Source organism: Gouania willdenowi, chromosome 15 (assembly GCF_900634775.1).
Source record: "Gouania willdenowi chromosome 15, fGouWil2.1, whole genome shotgun sequence".
In the NCBI taxonomy this organism is placed as follows: Eukaryota; Metazoa; Chordata; class Actinopteri; order Blenniiformes; family Gobiesocidae; genus Gouania; species Gouania willdenowi.
The window spans coordinates 11,832,189-11,854,331 of record NC_041058.1 but is presented as its reverse complement, the minus strand read 5'-3'; the positions used below and the strand labels follow the sequence as shown (position 1 = coordinate 11,854,331).

At 37.4% G+C, this 22,143-nt stretch overlaps 1 protein-coding gene across 1 annotated transcript in view; it reads right to left on the bottom strand.

Annotated features, from left to right (window-relative positions):
• Positions 1 to 3,464: 3,464 nt before the first annotated feature.
• Positions 3,465 to 22,143, bottom strand: part of LOC114477297 (E3 ubiquitin-protein ligase NEURL1-like) — a 36,156-nt gene continuing 17,477 nt past the window's right edge. The window contains exons 4-6 of the mRNA XM_028469558.1: positions 14,133 to 14,852; positions 9,282 to 9,458; positions 3,465 to 6,124 (exon numbers count right to left, since the gene is read on the bottom strand). Of these exons, the coding sequence (XP_028325359.1) occupies positions 5,880 to 6,124; positions 9,282 to 9,458; positions 14,133 to 14,852 (1,142 nt within the window). The 3' untranslated portion in view covers positions 3,465 to 5,879. The remainder of the gene's footprint in view (positions 6,125 to 9,281; positions 9,459 to 14,132; positions 14,853 to 22,143) is intronic.

Sequence of the window (22,143 nt, the reverse complement as noted above, 5' to 3'; positions counted from 1 at the left end):
CTCATTTAATTGTGAGTCAAATAATGCGACAGTCGGTGGTACCGAATCATTGACACGTACCAATATATGAATGGGGCCCATTACTCCGTATGTGCCACGGGGGTGCAAAAGACTACTCCATTAATGCTCGTTGAAACGGGCTGTAATTTGACATGGACATTCTATGAGCGGATGTCAAGAGCCTTTCGGAGACCTTTTTGAAAGGGGGGACAGGGGCCCACCTCCTTTTCCCTAATTTTTACATTCATTGGAACATAGTCGTGTGATATATCGTTTCAAAGGTAATTCAACGTAGATTACGATTTTATGTCACACAATTTCATTTGTTTTACTTGGTGGAACCGAGTCATTTTACTGAATTCTCGGAAACGTGGTACGTGCTATTTGGCGTAAAGACGTTCCGCGGGCCCGGCCGTATTTCATCAGAACTCGTTTATTGCAAACTTGCAATACTGGTCAACTACTGACCGCCTCATGGAAAAGAACTGGTATCAATTTTTGAATTTGGCAGGAATTTTATAAATGGAACTAATGGTAATATGATTATAAGGACTGTGTAAATATGTGTGCACCGTTGTAGAAAGTAACAATGTCCTTGTAAGATCCTACAAAAACATATTTACACCTGGAATAATTATATGTTCATCACCTCTATTTCTTTTAATCTCAGTTGCAAAATGCATGGTCAACTATCTAAACCAAAACCATGTTCCTTTTGGTGAAGCATGCACTAGGGTTGGGCTGCTTTCATTCCAATTCATTTTTATCATGATACTTGGGTGCCATTTAATTACATATTGAGGTTTTGATTTGTTGCAATTCGATAGTAACGATTATTGTGATTTTAATTTCCTTATTTTCGTTATTAAAAAAAACTTCTCGAAACAATTTATGAATTGTAGTTCCAAAAAACAATGCACATCCCAAGTCAGTCAGTCGTTTATATAATAACTAAAAAGGAAATGGATTCTGCTGAGAAATATCGATTTTTAATAGTCACCAAAAAAACTGATATTTCCCCCACCTTTTCTACTATATATACTGCTTTAAAATGCAGAATTATTGCTGAGTATAAGGTTTTGATTTGGTCTTTATTAAACATTGAACCACTCATAATTTTGACTAATTGAGTTGTGGCTTTTATTCAAGGCACCAAATATGCTTTATCCCTTTATACTCTCGAGGTATTTGCCAGTATTGTAGTTTGTCCTGGAAGGTTCAGTAAATATCTATATCTTACCACTGGAGGGCAGCAGTGCTCAGCATGTCAGCTCAGTTTAACCTTCACCTTATAGTCTTCATCAATTCACTAATCAAAGCATGAGGTGGAGGCCACTCTCTAGACACTTTAAAAATGTAGTACTTTTTGTAATCATAAGCCAATCCCTGGAAGCTGCAAATCTGACCAAAGTAAAGATTTTACATCCTAAGTTCAAAGACTCAACTTGAACAGAGGAACAAACTTCAATTGAGGACATCCAAAGTGTATTTGAAATTCAAAATCAATAGTGTTGGGCTCTCTCTGAATTTAAATTTGATTAACAATGATTGACCTTAAAGCTGTCTATGGGAAATTCCATAAAACAAGTACAAACTGAGCTGCCCAGCCTTAGGCCCTCAAAAGGACGTGAGTTTGGTTCACCCAGAGGTCTGAGTGGAACGTCGGTATGTAACACTGACACCAGTGAGATGTACTGTAGTAGTCATGTCACTTCCACACACTCCGGTAGTGGTGGATTTCTGTTTTTCTTCTGAGAGCACATGAACATGAACAGGGGCCACAGTGGCCTGGTTAGTGTCTGGGTGTCACCGGCTGTGGTCATGCCTTTCAGAACTGCAGCGTGCAAGTAGCATCGCATTAGAGCCAGGCCTGCAGAGTAGTAAATAACTGATGATGTTCACTCAAGCCATGTCTGCATACCATGTATCCAAACAGTTTGCTTGTGAGTTATGGGTGCTTACTAAAAGCCCTTGTCTTTTTTTTTTTTTTTATTTCTTATACAATGAAGTGTGGTCCTTGTCAGGTAAAGGCCTGCTTGTTAGGTCTCAGAGAAAACAACTGTTTTTGCTCACAATTGTTTCATAAATGCTATCTAAGTAATATTTTGAATGCTACTTTTAGTCAGAATAAACCAACAATTGTTTTTTTGGATAGTGGTGATGAGATCGCAGACGTCATCAAGTAACGCCAAAGATTCTGGACTGAATTTATTTGACACTTAAATTAAATGAGAAAATTCAGAAAAGCATAAAAAAATACTTTGAATGCTTAAGAAAATTCACAGAAAACTACAGGTGTAATTGTGTCTGTGTAGATGTATTTTCCAAAAATGCATGTCTGTTTCTGGCTGCTTTTGTTTTGGTCATATTTGGGGTAAAGCCAAGATATTAACAACAACATAAAATTCTGTTTCCTGCAGCCAAAAACGGCAAAATATGGCATTTTGACTCAAAAAGCTGGCTGAAAGTTTCACTGCAATCATCATCATCATCATCATCATCATCATCATCCCCATTCAAGATGGCCACCCCAAGGCTCATTAACTGTAAATATGGCTCATCTTTAAAAGGCAATAAAAACATTACTGGTCCATGTAGAACTTTTTTTTTTCAGCATAGATATTCTAATAAGAACAATTTGAATATTTGGGCCGGTACATTTGTTTAAACCGTGCAGGATCCCTTTAAGTTTCAAGCAAATATGGAAAATTGAAACCCGTATTTAAACATTATTATAAATCTCAAACTTTGATAACATCAGATGGTCATTTTTTTGGAAGGCAAAGTTGTGCATTGTGAATGTAGGTTGCATCAAAACAGGGCAGTGGAAGTTTAGTTAAATTCACATTTTTATGAAAATACATTTTATGACAAATTCTTAATAAAATGTGTAATTAGCATGTTTAAAAGCAAATAATGACTTTTAAATGACTATTGTATGAAAAATCTGCCTGATGATATATTTACATTAGTGACCAAAATTAGATGTTATTCATCTCTTTTTTTTCTGGCTAATCTGTAGTTAAAACATATTTTTTTTCTTATTTTCCTGTGTTAAAAAAAAAAAAATGTATAAAACCACGCTGTATATCTTTATGCTGAAGCTGACATAGTAAATGTCCAAATGTAAGAGATCAGAAAAATTTGAGTTATACGTACATGGTCTGTTTCAATTTAACAGTATTTCATTTGTTGTATTATTGATTTTTACAAATCAATCAAAATGCAAACTATGCATTTGATGTAAAACATTAATTTTGTCTTTAACATAGGGTGAAAAAGCGTCACAATATTAACTGGTCATCATAGTGTTACGGCTCTTTTATGTAAATTACAGCTGAAAGTATTAAATGAGATGTGAAAATGTGTAAAACAAAAATACATTTTAAAACTCCTAAACAAGTTATGTTACCATGTGAAAATCAGCCAACACAAACATGAAACACCAGGAAAAAAAAACAAAACACTTTTCCGTGGTCTTTAATTATATAACTATATTATAAAACAAAGTAACACAAGTTGTTATACATCAACATTATTAAGATTGAGAAATAAATAGAATTGATAAAGTACAGACAGAACACACTTCTCCAACATTGGAGCTCTTATTAGTGTTTCACAGATGTGGAAAGTGTGCTTGTTCATTTTTGGTCACGAAGAAAAACCAGGTAGTATGTACAGTAAAAACAGCTGAAAAATATGATGCACAAGCCAAAAATACACAGTTTTAAAGATAACTCTGAAATCCAAGAGAGTCCTAGTGTTTTTTTTTTTTATCAGTGGTGGAAATTATATTTTGGAATCCATTCATTTCAGGTTAGTATTTATCTTGATGTTGATCGCGGTTTAACAGTGCGGAATAAAATAGACTAAAGTTGATTTTGTTGAAGGCACACATGGTCCTGTGTGAACTAGCCGTATGCAGAAATGTGTGTACTTTCAATATAATATAAATGTTCTTAATCATTAATAGCTTGTCTGAACTACCACAATATATCTTATTATTCATGATACGTAAAAGCTCTACATATCGCACAAGATTAATGAAGAGAGAAAGTCCTTGGTATTAGTTTACACTGATGGAGAACAGTATTCAGCATCTGATACGGCCACAAGAACAAGCTACATCCTTGTCACTGACGGCACCACATGTCATTTCGTAAGCACTGAACAAGCTACATCGACACTGAAAGCTTAAAGTCATGTTTCACTCAGATATACAGACGACAACGATGTAACCTCAAAGGAAACAGAGACAACGCTGGCATTTCTGGGATGTAATCCATTGGTTGTCTGGATGAAGAGGTTGATTCGTCTACTTAATTTGCTGTGTCGGCATTTTATTCTCATGTCTAAGTGACTCTGAAGGACCAGGGTATTTTTCTTGCAAAGCACACAACTACTTCTTCTTCCTCTTCTGCCTGTCTCCTGTAAACGCGACTCACCCTCTACTCTCTTGCTATCTACATCACAATGTACCACAAGGGTGACCTTCCATAATGACACTTTGAACATTTTAAAAATATCTTCAGACGAAGAACTTCAGATTCAGGAAGTCAGGCTCACGTCACAGATGACGTTAGCGGTAGTAAAAAAAAAAAAAAAAACATCTTAAAATAGAGGAAACAACTTTCTATAATTTCAATACAGGAGTGATTTCTATCCCGGTATGGCATACAACTATCAAGAAACACTACCAGAAGAGGCCAGAGGGATGATATAAGGCTAAGTTATCAGTATCTGGGTGTCACTACAAAGTCCCAGCCAACACTTGGATGAACAATCCAAAACATTGGCCCAATTTCACCTACCCAGATCTTTCCAATTACCTAATAAATGAACCCTGTGAGTTATAACGAAGCTACAGTGGATATAAATACAACATATTGCCGTCTAGAATAAAAACCAAAGCTAATGAGATGCCCATAAAATCCTCATTTCAGATCTTAACTGTTCACTTACCAGTTATGAAATGTAGAGAGCACATGTATGAATGGGACATTTTTGGAGATTGGTTTTTACTGATCCGTCCTATGAAGGAAAGCCAGCATTTTCTTCATGTTTTTTTCTTTTGGGACGATATAAAAAAAATATATATCTGTATTCTTTTTTACATTGGACAAAGCCAAACACACAACTGCTCTTGGGCATGGTGAAATCTTTTCTGTTACAATGGGAGTCAATACGTTGTTAACGTTGTTTTACCCCCAAACAAATATGGCGACTGGCGTTGCTAGGCAGAAACGTCACAACTTACCCGGATGCCTGACTTCCTGAACGGTGCAATAGTTACAAATGCACATTATTCCTTTAATGCCACATCTACTTTACCTTCATTACTATGGATTTCATTGTCCATTATTGCTTAATTAATAAAGTTTTTTCAAACCTTAAAAACTGTTAATCTGTCTCGATGTCCAACAAGCAGCATGATTGTAGCTTTATTGTCAATATATTACCTGGTGTTCCCTGATAGGCAGCTATAGACAAACCACAGATGTAACCGCTTTGTGTTTCTTTCTGCAGCTGTGGACACTCATCCTTCAAAAAAAAAAAAAAAAAAACACTGCAAAAAAGACACAATCACTAGCGGAATAAAAAGATGCAGAGATAGTCAATCAGAAGCCTCTTCAGATGTCTCTCAAGATGTGTTGTTGTTGTGCTGTTGCGTTGACAACACTGCACTTGAAATAAATTATCCCACCAGTTTCACTCTAAGATTAAGAGGATGTGCTTTTGGCAGAACAATCACTGCTTTACTGATGGGAAATTACCTCTGTCATAGGATACCTGAGTACATGCACAAACAAGCAGGTTTTTAACTCATACCGTGTCTTTATAAAGACGTAAAAATGGCTTGGGTATCCTTGATCACAAGCCTACGCGTTCCGGTAGGTCTTAATGATGTCTTTGATTGTCCTTCTGCAGATTGGGCAGCAAGCGTTGGCCATTTTCTTTAGTTTCAAGCCACAGGCGTAGCAGAGACACATATGTCCACAGGCGTAGAGGACCGTGTCAACCACATTCTCGTAGCAGATAGTGCATTCATCACTCCATGTGCCAGAGCTGGATGGAAAGGAGTGGGACTCTGGGTGGCTGGAGAATGGAGAGCTTGGGGTCGTACCTAAGGTAACAGAGAAAAGACAACTGATGTTAGTTGAGAGACAGACTATAAAAATAACAAATAGGAGATGGTGTGTTGTAATGTCCAAAAGAAAAGGAATTGTGACAAGTGGGTGGTTGGTTTTGAATCCCATGACTGGCAGAACAACTGGGCGGTAATTCAATCACTTGCCAATATAGATTGTTCACTCTAAACAAATTATGTCTATGCTCAAACAAAGACCAGACAAAAATAAAATACTTCAACATCAAGGTATTAGATTCCGGTGGCTTTAAATGCAACTTTTTTCACGTCTGTATTTCACCAGCGAAAATGTAACAAGTAAAATCATAAAAGATAACAAAAACAGTCCCAGGCTTAAACACATGCCATTGGCAAGGGAAATTAATGTCCTGAACAGTAGAAGTCTCCTTTTCATTCATTTTTTATTGCTTAAAAGCACAAATGAAATAACTGAAAAACAATGTTTATGTATGCACTAACCTACAGCTACTTTCAACTCAACTTTCCTGTCTGATTTTAGAAAAAACCATGTGTCCATATAGGTCGTGTTTGAAATGGCATACTAACGTACTACTCCTACTAATTTTGACATCAAAATGAGTATGTGGTGCGTTCAAATTGTGAAAATATTGAGTATGCAATAAATTGTCATGGTCTGTGTGACTTGGTTGTGTTTAGCCCTTAGGGTCCTTCTTTACCTTTAGTTGTATATCTTAGTTTAATTATGTGGGTATTCTTGCTCGTGTCTACCTCGTGTTTTGCACCCAGGTGTGGCCCGTTCCCAATCAAGCCTCCCTCACTATTTAGCCGAGTGTTTGGACAGAGAGTGATTACTGGTTCATTGTCTATGTGATCCTCCATGTGTGCTGCAACATTTGTCCCCAGGCTACTGGTTTTTCTCATGCCTATAAATCTTTGTATTTTGGGTTTTTTTGTTAGAATAAATTATTTGACCCTGCTCTGCACTCATCCTCCCTTCTACCTTTTTACCTGCTTTTGGGTCCTCCACTATCGCAACCCCCAATTCATGACAGAAATACCCTAATGTATACTATATCGGACATTTTTAGGTATGCATGGTGGGCACACTAGTCCTACTCAACCGCTCCATGATGCATTGCGAGCGGAATGTAAAATCATCCTGGGACTGGCTTCAAACTAAAAATTAAACATTCCCTTTTCAAAACAAAAGCATCTCTTCTTGTCTTCCATCAGTTTTTTTTTTGTTACTGCTTTTGTAAATACAGCTCTTGTTTTGAAGTTAAACAGAAGTTTTGTCAATAGCACAATGGCGGATCTCCGAAATGCTCTGAAATGTCGGAATGAAATATGTGCTGTTTACGCAAGTTTCATGGATGAAACTACCACATGCTGATATTCAACTTGGTGACTTTCTCACTTAAAGCTGCAGTTTGTTGAATCCTCTCTCTGCTCCGTTTTGAAACCGAAACCGAAACATCCCTTACCGGTGTCTTTCTGAACGCTCTTAGTGACTTTTTTTTTGTCAATAGAAACTAGTGACAAATGTATGGACTTAATCTTGTGTTGTTGGAAATATTTTTCTGCGGCTTTAGAGACTCTGACATGAATGTACATATCACTGTAGTTACTGTCCTGAACAGCTCGTCCCCGCCACAAGCCCACACAGAGGAGGCTGCACTGATCCCAGCAGCCACAACCACCACCCCGCATCCAGACTGTAAAACAAATTCACCTTAAATAAGCTTCTCTAAGGTTTACACACAATTTATCCCTTTTATTCTCACTCTCCCTCTGACACCAGTGTGTGGGGTGGACCCTGCACAGTCACGGAGATCCACGAGGATGCAAGGCGGTCCGTTCCTCCCCAGTATGTTTGTCCTTTAAACTGTTGCTTCTCCACCTCGGTCTGCCTTTTTCCGCTTGATTTGCTGTGTAGCTGCTGTGTTGAACGCCGCAATGTATACTTCTGCTGGAACTTACGCCATTACACTTTTGCTACTGATGGTCCGTTAAGGCACATGACTCAAAACCCACAACAGCCCATGCAGCACACGCGTTTGAGAATCAACGGATATATTTAGCCTCAGTTACATGACGTTTTTAATTCGGAATCAGTTATTCCGAATTAAATAATTCGGAATTAAAGTGATCTACTTAGTGTTTACATGGAACTGAGGTTTACATGGAAAACCAGTTTATTTGGCTTTAGGTAATTCTGCTTTAGGTCTGGGGGTTGGGAAGGCTCTGAATGGACGTATCACGTCTATCGGGAAAAAACACACAAACATTTTATTGTCGGCTGCACATGTGAACTGTTTTCACCTTTATTTTGATTGTAGTTTTGAAGCAAAAGCTCGGCAATATGGTCAATAATGGTAAATATAGTAGCTCTAACAAGCGTTACAATGATAAACTTGGTGATATTACAGCCTGTGCAGCAGTATGGGGACGCATTTACTCCATCACTAGGTCTTAGTATCACCCGTCGGATGAAGCCTGTTCCGTTTGCTGATGTGATGTGTGTAATAAGTCCATGTGTCTGTGTTAATGTCCACATGTTTATGGCTCCGTCCATCCCCTTCTTTCATTATACTGCATCCATGTCTTTTAGGGCTCTTATTAAATAGTGTCGGATCTAGTCCAGGCCGCCATGTTGGATTATGTCGTCACCCAGCGCGTCATTGCAGCAAGTCGCATGTGCGCAGAACAACCGGAATTAACTGAAAGCGGAATTAAGTGTTGTTAACTGTTTACAAGAAAGAGGAATTATTTAATTCGGAATTAAAAACGGAATGAACCAGCTACCTAATTCCGTATTAAGTTTAATTTGGAATTAAATCAGCATTTGGAATTAAGTGTTTACAAGATCAGGTGAAAGAGGAATTTACTTTTATTTCGCTTTAAAGAGGAATTAGAGCTCCCATGTAAACGTGGCCAGTGTGCTTTCAGATGTTGTTGTTGTAGGTTTCAAATGCATCTTGGGAAATTTGGAGGCATACTTCCTTATCATACTTATTGTATATAGTAGACAGTATATATTCATTGAGTTTGGAGTGTATAGTACGTTAGTGTGCCATTTCAAACACAGCCATAGTCTCAGTGATAATAATAGTAAGTATTGACAGCTTTTCTGTAGCTGGTTTTGTTCGTCATTTGAATGTCTTTGACCAACCTGATGAAGAGGAATACAGTGTGTTGTTGGAATTCAAGGTTGAATTGAGGTTGATATTCAGAGAGGAGTTGAGATTATACTCTGAGTTGCCGCTGCAAAGCGTTGGGGCGTTGTTGAGCGTACATGAAGGGGAGCTTGGCGCTGATGGACTCCGAGGGTCTGGTCGCTGAGATGTGCCTGTGGGAAAAGAGAGCGTTGTGGGTTAGAACAAAGATTTATCAACATAGGAGCTGCATATGAAGGTTATGTTCCAAATAAATATTCATACTGGACAGTTTTGTAATTGGAAAAATAAATAATTTACGTCACACGTTTATGAAAAATATCTGAGCCTATGATGCTTGTAAAATGTAGGGCAGCACAAGCTCAGCTTCATTTCTCTTTCTTTCATACACTCACAAAGAAAATGCGCTCCAACACCAAGCAGATGACTTGTGAATCCACAGTGTCTCTGTGTGGGTGTGTGGAAGTGAGTCAAGAGCCTATGTGTTGATTCAACCTCCCTCTTCCATCCTCCATCATCAGTCCATCATCCCTCTGGGTAGGGTATAAAACACTTCCACAAAATAACTGTTGTCCATTCCTTACCACCCGTCTCCATCCATTCCCACTACTATTCCCTGCTCCCACACAGAACACTGTTCCTGATTTTACAGACACACAAACCCTGATCTATAGTTTGCCTGGCAGGCTTGCTGCATTGTTGGTTACACATGTCCTCAAACTGACCGTGGCAGAAATACTGCAATGCAATGGAGCTGTCTGTCTGTCTGTCTGTGTTTGAGCTTGGTGCTGCTTTCCTATGACAATTATGGAATTTATACATTTATAAAGCAACATGAATGTGTTGCCACCACAAACACAAAGGCATCTATAGATTATTACATAACACAGATGTCTCCAAACCTTAACCGTAGATCTTGAGAAGCTGGTTGTACCATGCTAGGAAATGTGTTTTGTTCTGTTTTTCCATCTCATATTACATCTGTGTGACAATAGCCTCTGGTTGACAAACATTTTTGAGCTGTATCTGTTCTTAAATTGGAAACTGTGTCCATATTTAAAATGTTGGTTAATCCACAGTTAGCCTGTTGTGTTATGTTCAAGCCTCTGTTCACAGTCACCTGTTCATTCTCTTGATTATGTTGCACTGTTGATGGATGGAAATGCCTACACATTCATTTCCACAAGAACTTTCCACTGACCTCTGTGCCCGCCTCGCTTTGAGTAACAAGATACGATAGATAACCTTCACGTCTATTTATGCAACCTTTCCTCAACGATACCTTTCATTGTTGATTATGTTTGAAATTTACTGCTGTTTCCTTAATGTTGTGTGCATTGTGCTGGCAGTGGGCTATTAGTGATTTAACACTTGTATGGTGGCTTTCAGCTCCTGATTATTACAACATAAAGATGTCTAAGTTGACGTGCCAAGCAGTTTTACGTTCAGCATTTGTTAACCCGCATTGGTTTGTAGCTGCTATACACAGTATAGACTTTCCTCTCAGCTCTGCTCTAATACACAATCAAGAGCAGAAGGAAAACCTGTAGTAATAAGAGTAAAGGGGATCCAAATAGATTCACTACACTCCTATGTAGAAACACTCCCGTGATTTGATGTCAGACACAGTCCTTTGAAGAACTTCTTTTATCCTTTTAACTGCAATCTGTTTAAAGTTAAATGTCTGTTTCACTAAGCTTAACATAGACAAAGCAGGTATAGAAGCTATTTATTCATTTTTGTCTTATGACATACATTATATGTTCATATTTACCTCTGCCATGGAGGTAATATTTTTACCAGTTTATTTGTTTGTTTTTCTGGCAAGATTACGTCAAAAGTACTTAAGGGATGTTAGGAAAATTTTAACCAAAGATAGACGTTACCATATGGAGGCTTCTATTAAATTTTGGAGGGGATCTGAATCCATATACTGATTCTGGGTCAGTTTTAACAATGTGAAAAATGTAAATCTGTCATTATCGGCTAAAAATTCATATCTCGGTTTGGGATTGAAAGTTTGGAGCGGAACCAAAATGCAGATTTCATTGCGATTGTTGGGGTGTCCATACATTTGGACCGTGCACAGGATTATGCAAATATCTGGTAAAAAGGTTATTTTGCACTTGGTGGAGGTTTGCGCTCTTGCTCTTGTTAAATTGGTGTTTTTTCAGCATCATTTGTCTTTTATCTTAAGTTGAAACAAGTCCATATGTGCAATAATGCAAAGATACCTAAATACATGAATATTTTACGTGTGATGTGATGAAAGATGAAGATAACCATCAAAACACCCATTATAACAGCCAATTCTCAGCTAGGCAACACATTGATTTAGTCCCAGGTAACGCTCTCCAAATAGAGTGTAATGTGTAAACAAAATGTGTTTTTTTTTATTATCCGACAATCCAAGGAATGCATGTGGGAATTAATTCATTAATTACTGTATTCAGGTGCTGTTGTGAATTGAGGTGAAATTGATTTTCTGATTGTGTAAACTCTGAGATGTAAAGGAAGTCCAGGGTGTTTTCTGCACCTCATTCGAAGTGGAAGAATGGCTCTAATCAAAGATTATAGGTAAAGCAAATAAAAAAGATGGATAGGTCGATGGTTAAATTACTCTTTATACATTGCATTTGTTACTATCATAGAAATTATGGATTTTGCCATTACAGCTGCTGGAACACCTGCAGCAAAGACGAACAACAAAAGCAAAACAAGAAGAAGACATTTGCTCCGCAGAGACCAGAACGACATTGAAAACATCCGACATGTAATGACAGAAGTCTCCGTTCAATCGGAAACGCTGACAAAATGACCGTGTGAGAGCAACTGACTCCCATCTGTTCCACCACACAGGTTTGACGACACCCAGCCATGACAAACTGTCACACGCCCCAGTGGCTAGATGTTTCCATGGCAACTTGTTGGCGTGCGCTTTTGTAGCGAGTATGTGAGCCGAGACATCATAAATGCACTCCCTGCAGCTGGAGTGGGTAATGAGTCCAACGAACGCCCCAAAAGGATTGAAAAAAAAAAAGGCTGGAAAAGAGGAAGCAAATCCTCGAGGAGGAGAAGATGTACCAAGACGATTGGTGGACCGGTGATGTTGGAACGCGCTGTGGGTGGAAAAGCCAGCAACTTAAATCTCCCCGCAATTACATTTTAATAATGCATATGGAGGGCATCATAAGGAGCCATCACGAGCCCACTCCTGATAAATAATGCTGGCTACTGGGAGCCCACGCAAGACAGAAATAACCTCCTTAGTTTGGGGTCTGATTGAGTGCATGAAAGAGAAGAGAGGAGAGCAGAGAACCCAGAAATGGAAGGGAAAAAGATAGGAATCAACACACTCCAATTGGACCACCTTAAATTACAGTTTTTGGGGGTTGTCTGAGCTGCTCGGCCAACTTCACTTCACTCTTTTCTATAGTAGCTGAAGTCAAAGGAAGAACTTTCATGCGTTTATCTGTGATGAAGCTTTAAAAAAAGAAAAATCTACATCTATACAGATTGTAGACACCGTTTTACAGGTCTGTCAGAATACTGAAGGTCAGAGCACACGTGTGCCCCACTGGTTGATGGTAGAAACATTGACATTCTCCAAGTGCAGGTCTTTAAAAAGCCCAATGTGTCTCTTTCGATACTTTGCACCAGAAATAGAGCTACACAGTATGAGTTTAGAAGCAGAATGTCAACTCCATCATTCAGCATCCTTTACTCCTTTATACTGCTCAGGGTCATTGGGGGATAAACAGGGCTAATATTAGGAGACAGTTATAGCCACTTTAACATCATTCTCTCCTAATGTCGGTTTAGAAGTTTGAAATAACCCAGGAAATTACAGTATATATGAAAAACCTATATAATTAAATCTGATATTATGATCAAACTATGTCAGCAAAACCACATAGATAAAAAAGCGTTATTTATATTTTTATAGATTTGCATTTTAGTGTGTATTGGCAGTATTTCTACAACATTTTGAACTTATCCTGGACTTTTCCTTATTACTGTTATAGCCAGGTAGTTTTTGACCTTCAGGTAATGCCGTGATATCAATATATGCAATCTGCTGGAACAAAATTTTGAAATTAGCAGCCCTAATGGTTTAGCTGTAGCCTACAGCTAAACCATTAGGGCTGCTAACTTCAAAATGTATTTTATATTTGCACCTATAGGCCTGTAGGAACAAAGATATTGTTCATATAATTTAGCTCAAATTTAAATTCCCTGAAGATATATACAAGAAGGTGAGAAATCAAAAATAAGCTAAGACAACAAGAAAATGGGAAAACAAACCTTTTTCGATTTGGCTGACTCGGGATTTACTATTTAAATGTCATTAGTTTTTCCTTCATTCAAATTTGTAATTAAAGTCTAGTAAAAATCCGTGTTATGATTCAGGTACATAATCCCTCTTGCAAAGGACACCTTGACATATTACATAAAATATGACTCAAGATTAAGTTCTACCGCAAAAATATGAGAAACATACAAAAAGGAAACTAATAAGAACATATTATTTCATCTTGAAGCCATTGTAATAATAATAATAAAAAAAATCTTATAAAACTACAGAAATATATGTAATATAAAGTGCTAATTACAACTAAAGTCATCTCAAAGCGCTATCAAAAGAGCTGGCTAGATTAGCTGGCATAAAAGATGGATCATTTAATAAATACGTTAAACGTATGTGTTATAAAAACAGTTTTTTTTCTTCTGTGATTACTGTAGAGCTGTATTTGAATAGTATTTTTATTTGTTGTTTCTTTTTGTTTCATAGAACTGTATGTATAAATAATTTGTAAGGATGAATAGCTGAAAATCATGGTCGGTACCTAAAATCCTGAGTTGAGTAATGACTCCGTGTAGACCGAAGAACATCCACAGAGGCCTGGAGTTATCAACACACAGCTGCAACCCAGCACTGACTCCATTATGGCTCATGGTAACCTCTCCTTCTGCGTTCACCACAAAGCCCAGGATGTCTCCACTGTGTAGGGGCATCGCCACCCGACACACAGCCCAGAATTCCTTTCTATCGACCAAGGACTCAGGATTAGAGGGTAGATCACTGGGCCTCAGGGTACAAGGATCACAGGACGTCACACCATAAGAAAGAGAGCCAGTCCGACTGGAACCTGCTTTCACCTTCACAAACACTGACTCTGAGCAGCGCATAGAGCGGCTGGTGAACACCAGGGTCCGCTCATCGCTGCGGTGGTCCAGCCGTGCCACGGTGTGCTTATCCAACTCGGTAACATGGACGCCATGCACTGAGTGGAAGTGCAGGTCGCTCTCCAAGTAGCTGGGCAGCAGCGAGCACTGCTGGGAGTTCTGGGAGTTTTGGGGCACGTGGCACGAGGTGGTGCTTAATGGCTGAAAACAGTCTTCATCCTCATCATCCTCTTCCAGATGCATTTCCTGCTGATGAAGGCTCAGGTCGCACAGACAGGGGGAGAGTGGAGGGTCCTCACTGTGTTGTTGCTGAACGCAGGCACGGTGGGTCGCGGCAAAAGATCGAGGACGAAGGCAGTCCAGAAGAACCATCTCTGGCTCTGTGGAAACACAAACACACATCAGGGTTGGGATCAATTATAATTGTAATTGCGTAATTGATAACTAGAATATTTGCATTTCCTGAAGAAAATGTAAGTGAGGATGCAGGTTCTGGCCCGTGTCATTGAATGCTGCATTAGCATTAGCCTAACATTAATATTATCTAGCATTAGCATTAACATTAATCAAGCATTAAGCTGCCATTAGTAGTAGCCTAGCATTAGCATTCTTTAGCATAAACATTAATCAAGCATCAAGCTGCCATTAGTAGTAGCCTAGCATTAGCACTAGCTAGCATTAACTAACATTAGCATTAGCCTAACATTTAAAATTTGCTAGCATTAGCCTAGCATTATCATTAGCCTAATATTAGCATTAACCTAGCATTATCATTAACCTAATACTAGCATTAGCTAGAATTAGCATTAGCCTAGCATTAACCTAGCAATACCATTAGTTATCATTTGCCTAGCATTTGCTAACATTAGCCTAGCATTATCATTAGCCTAATATTAGCATTAGCCTAGCATTAGCATTAACCTAGCAACACCATTAGCTAGTATTAACATTTGCCCAGCATTAGCCTAACAGTAGCCATTAAACAGCTGAATATTATAAAAGTTGAATAATTGAAACCTAATTTAGAAATGGCCGAACAGCTGAATTTTAATATTAAATCTTAAAATGCTTAAATTCCCAATCAAATTTAATGGGGAAATTTTGGAACAAAAAAATAAATTAAAAAAAAATTGATAAAAGTTACAAATCACAAAAGTACAAGCGCCAAAATTCTGTGACGGAAGAAAAAATGGATAACCATACTGAAGATGCCACTCCTGACACACATACGCACTCAATTACACAATGATTTCTTTAATTTATGTAAAAGTGATAACTGAATTTGCACTATGGCTAATATAGGTACCAAAACTTTTCACTTAACGTTATTTGTGTGGAAAATGTGAGGAATAAACATAATTTATGTACCCACTTAGTATTCCCTGGATTCCCATATATATATATATATCACCTCTTTGTTTTATATTCACTGTCTGTATGCAGCACATTCATCATACCTGCCACTGTAAACAAATGGTGGCTTCAAGCTTCTCTGCTTTACAACGTCGTCAATTTAATGCACTCTGTGCTCAGCTTCGTAATGCAACAATATGAACAAATGTGTGAGAAACACAACAGGAGATTAATTGGGGGCATTTTGTGACGGCAACATCCCCATTAACTACATTAAAAGGCTTTATGTAACGTGGAAGGAAATGGAGATCTTGTGTCCATGCTCTACAACTTAAAGCTCTGCCACCCTCGTTGATTTCTTGTTAGATAAAATCATATTAGGGAGTTTTTTCTCTGCTTAAGAATGAAGTGGACTGAAATCATTTGTACGTTTAATTATTTGTGTATTTTTGTTGTTGCTGTTTTTTTTTTAGGTTTGTTTTTAAAAGCATGAAAATGCCTCTGTATGTGTATTAATTCTGTATCTATTTGTTTGTTTAATTCATTAATATTATGATTTTTTTTTCCTGTAAATGCCCCTCAAATTAATAAAAAATATGAATGGGGAAAAAAAGAAGAGAAAAGAAAGGTTGAAATTGTCGCTCAAAAGTTTGCGCATTGCATTATGGGATGTGGAGACGTGGAGAGAGCTGCGTATAGGTGTTTTTTTTTATTTTTTATTTCATTCCTATATCACGGGTAATACCGAGAACAAACTAGAACAAAAATGGTGACAAGCAAATCACTGAGAAATACAAGAAACCACGGTAACTATGAAGTAAAAACACTTCTATGTATCCGTCGACGAGGACTCCACATTCCACAATGCAATGCGTGAAAATGTCAACAAAAGTTTTTTTTCCTTTCTTTTTGGAGTAAATAATGTTCCATTCATGGATCTATGAGTTATGCACTACGGTTTTGTCTAATCTAATAAAAAAAAAGTATCACAGCTTTAATTCTTCTCCATTGTGACAACAATGAGCCTTCAAATTAAAACGCTCCCCAGTCATTCAGTCCTTGAACGCTCTATTATTGTTCATGACCAGGTTACTAATATCTGTATTGAATGTGATGCTTTGAGGACCTGACTAGCTATCTGTCTGGGTGCTAAAATTAGCTGTTTGTGATCATTGGAAGAAAAAAAAGACACCCTAACGGCTACATCACATGCCTCGTCATGCTGCGCAGCCTCTTCTCTAATAGCCCCATCACGTGCTAATTTTGCTCCCTTGAAAACAAAACCACGTGGTAACATCAAAGTTTTAAAGATAGGAGAAAGCGGATGCCTTTCTCCATGCATGTGATCTGTATAAACGGATCTCCTTTTGTGATGCGCTGCCAAATTTACCATGGCCATCCACAAAGCAGCTAAAATGAACCACATTGGTCGTCTGAGGAGAGAGGATGTGAAGTGAGGGACGTGATGGCTCTCCGCCTTGGCCAGCTTTGGGTTTCTGAAGATGACCTAATGAGAAATTTGGTGGACAGGACTCTAGAGTGTAAAGACATACCTCAGCACCCTCGTTTTTATCACCCAGAGAGAGCACTGATAAACTGCTTGAGCCTAATTACTTCCTCAGTCAAGAGTGTCCACAACCAGGCCCTGAGCTCTTATTATTAGCCACCTTATCGTCTCCAAGGCAAAGTTAGACAACTTAGGGATACAGGAGATAATTTCTATTTCTGACATGATGGTTTCTTGTTGTTGATTTTCTGGCTTTGAGAGCCAAGGCAGTCAAACCAGGCTCACAAAGATGTTAACATCGACGGAAGAAGATGAAGATATACTCAAGATAAAATGAGACGAAACAAATAAAGATAAAAGGCATGAGCTTGATAGATACACATAACCCATTCCTAGGTGGCTCTCGGAGAAAAACTTTACAAAAAATGAAAGTCTCACAGTGAGATTAAACAGTGTGAAACACAAGCTTTGCAACACATCTGTATTCTTTGTTATTCAAAAAGCCTCAGGTCAGGACCACAGCGAGTATCTCCTGTCAATCACGGTCAGTTGGAAAGGGGAGTGAGTTTACGTAAAAAGTGTTGATTCAAATCAGAAAATGACACACAAGAAGGGATTGAAACAAGGAAATGTAAGAAAACTACACAGGCTGCCATGCAGTATTTAAGAATATGGTGAGACATAAAGGGTACCTGTAGTGTAAATGTATATAACAAAAAAGTGTTAAATGCATTACCAATAAACTTAATATGTGCATATATATATATATATATAACACTAAAAAGACTTTTTAGAATGATTTTAAACCTTTTGGCATATACTATGGAAGGAAGTAAGAGGGAACAATCTGGTGGGGGTGCGGTTAGTGTCATGACATCCGCCTATGTAAGCAGAAACATAGTAGTGCTCTGAACAAGTACGTTTACAAGCTGCATTGGGATTTTCTGTGAGGAAATTCTGTCGCGACTGCGTCTGATTTCAGGTGTAACTTTGGCTTGGTGCCCATTAGCTTAGCAGCCCATTAGCTTAGCCCATTAGCTTAGCCCGCAGATCCCTCTCCTAGCAGCTCGGTTTGAAACGGTCCTCACACACCACCCAATTTGGTCTGAACGGAATCGTTTTAAGTGTGTATCCCGTACCGATATCATGGAGCCAACGTCTGGATAACTTTGACTTAGTGGCGTTATTTGGCTTAAAGATGCAAAAGAAATGTTTTGGGTTTTTTTTTCTCTTGTTGTTATATCAATCATTAGCTTTACACTCCGTCATTGTCACAAACTGTAGACCAATGGAACACTGTTGCCTAGCAACAGCTAACAGGAATCAACAAACGTGCGTTAATAAAAAGGTGCACATATTTAGTTTATTAGTTATACACATTAAACACATTTTTTGTTATATACATTTTCACTACAGGTACCCTTTAGGAGGTCTTACAAACTGGTTCAAAGAGTAATTGATATTTAAATAAATAAGGAGATTTATCCAATATGATAGTGGAGCATTTTGACAAATTAGAACTATATTAAGATTCTGAATATGCTGCTAGTCAAAAATCATATAAAATCTCAAAGTACAGCTAAAATCATGTTCATTTTACAGATTGAAGGATTTTTAATTGTCATGTGTGCTCGTGTGAAGATATACAGAACAAGTAGAAAACACACGTATATACAAGACAGTAACAAACAAACAAACATCACAGGTACCATTGTACAGTGAATAAGCAGTTTAAAGACAGTCATCTTGACTGAAGTACAGAAGGGCTAACTTTTTCTGCAGTTTAAAAATGGCAAAAAAAAAAAAAAAATGTCTTCAGTTAAACATGACCTCTTTTTTTGTGAAAAATTGCATAAATTTAAAAAGTTACAGCCCTTGAAGAAACACAAAATTACCGTCACCCTGGCATAGAAACAATAGTGATATGATGAAGTGCATGGAGTGAATTAGTCCAATAACATTACGTAGTCCTTGAACAGTCTTTGCAACTCGGCCTCAAGAGAAAACACAAAAGAAAAAGGTAAAAAAAAAAAGGTCCAAAAAGAAAGAAAGAATTGCACACTAAGTGCAGAGTCGGTGGTTGAACTCTTGGCTTTGCCTGTTGATGTTATCAATGTAGTGGTGCGAGAGGAAATTTCAGCAATCAGACTCAGTTTTGGACAATGCGGGGGAATTCTCAGCCACAGTCAGACCATACTAACACCAAAGCACACACACCTGCTAAAATAATGTAGAGAAAGACAGCCTTAGTATATATAGACATGGGACCTCTGTAGTACCTTTTATTTATTGATCCTTCACATTGGAGAAAAATAGAGTTAAATGTTTACTTTATTTCTATACCTGCAAGAGAGACTACAGTCATGTGGACTTCATTAGCATACGGCTCCAAAGGCTTCAGTTATTACTCTCAGTTCCTACGGTCCAACCCTGACATTCTTCATCATACTCTCTTTTAGATTTCCTGCACATCAGAAAAAAAAACAATTCAAGAACTGCAATCCTCATCTATCTATCTGTGCCATATTTATTTGTGCCATACTTATCTGTGACATATTTATTTATCTGACCAACAGGTCTGTTTATATTTTTATATTGCGGGTTATGGTAATGTATACTGTGTATATCAGACATTTGGCCCTCAGGCTAATTTAATGTTGCATCCAAAGTAAATGTACTAAATGACAGAAAAATATACAAACAAGAGCAAGAATACATTAAAAAAACATTGTCGGAAAATACAGCAAAAGACAAGAGAAAAATACAGTAAATACTCCCAAAACACACAATACTACTACACAAATGAACAAAACAACAACAGTAATACACAAAATTACTCACAATGACAGAAAAAGTACAAAAACAACGATAAAAACACAAAGAATGACTGCACAAACCCACAGTACTCTCAAACAAGAAAAAAGACATCAGAAATAAACAAAAATGACTCCAAAAAACATATATTTTACAGGAAAAATACACAAAAAGCCTCACAATGAGCAAGACAACAACAAACATACACGGAATGACAGAAAAACACACATTACTATAAAAAAATCTTTGTTCTTTTCTGTATTAATGCTCAGATCGCTCATTATTCTAAATGCTGATATGAATGTTGATCATGTGACCCTCTGATCAAACACATTTTTGTGGCCCTGCTGTGATAAAAGTTGCCTACCTCTGGTGTATATAGTGTGCTCAATAGTATTATATATTTATTTTTATTAGTCTTACTGATGATGTAGTGAAAAAATGCTCACACAAAGCAATGAATGATAACATTAAAATGATAATAAAAAAAAAAAGCACATCACCATTTTCCATTACTTGGTGCTACTGTTTATGAGCCATTATATGATCCATGGAATGATGCTTTCGACAACGATGCTTCAACAATTTATTTTACATTATGTGGCAGTTTGTGTAGTTTGTGTCCCACTGCTATGGGTTTACTCTCTATCACATGACACTGATACTTATTTTGAAGTATTTTTTTGAGGATGTAGGGAGCATTTATTTCAATTTTTTTTACCTTCAGTAGTAATTATCCATTGTTAATATGATTCAAATATGAGTATAAATGAGCTTCACGGTTGAGTAACAATACTACATTTCTTCAGGATTGTTAATTGAGCTCCTGATAGCTATTATACTCACAATAAAGCAGTAACAATGATAAAAGGAAAGCAAGTGTTAAGCATTTACAATATGCATTGTAAACAAGATGCTTAAACCAAATGCAGAACAAAGCCATGCAAGAAAGGCAGAATTCCATATATTATACTTCATAATGTCTCCTTTTCTCTCGCATGCGCTGTCTCTGTACTCCTTCTAAGCTTTTTTTACTCACAGCATCCTTCTTACAGCTCCTGTTGCTATGGTAGCCAACATAATTTCTCCCTCTTTGTTGGTTATAGCAATGCTTGTACTTAAGACTCCTTATTTTGAAAGCACTCTCTATGTTCTCAAATCACCATGTATTCATCTTCTATACCAGCGTAATCCTGAACAGAGTAAAATGCATAAAGTGGGGAAAACCCTGGGAGCCAATCTGTTACAGTTACAGTATATCATTCACATCTATGGACAATTTAAATATTCCAATGGGCGTAACATTAGTTTTTTTTTTTTTTTTTTATCTGTGGGACAAATTCAAAGAAATGTCCCATCTCTGGGTGATCAGTTAAAATATTTTACAATTATTCAACTGGAGACTTGGGGTGATCTATTGCTTTTGGACTTTCACACGATATCAAGATATGACAACACAGTCCGCCCTAGACTGACAGACTGTAACAGACAAGCCTTCTGCCGCGGGTCAGAAAATCACAAGTCAACATTTGGATGCTGACTCTTCTGCCTCATGCTGTGTGAAAAAAAAAAAAATATTATACTTGGGTGTTGATACCATTGGAAAGATTGATGTAGCTTCAGGAAAAGTCAGTAATGGAATCTTAAATTCAATAAACACATTGTCATTGAATTGTAACTGGAAACTAGTGTTGATTCATATATGTCAATATATTTAACCCTTGGAGCATCTTTGTGACAAAAAGTGACATTTTGTTTTTTAAATTTTTTTTGTTTGGATCTCAATATACTCATTTTTAAGACTCATTGTATGAAATTTTGCCACTATTGTTTTTTTCATTTTCATTTGCTTAATTTCAAAGTCCTGAGTATTGGAGGTGTGTAAAGGAGATATGCATCATACTAACACTTAGTACACTCATATTTTTCATATACTGTAATCATGACATATCATAATGCTTTTTCAATTAATACCTAATAGATCAAAGCCTTCTAGC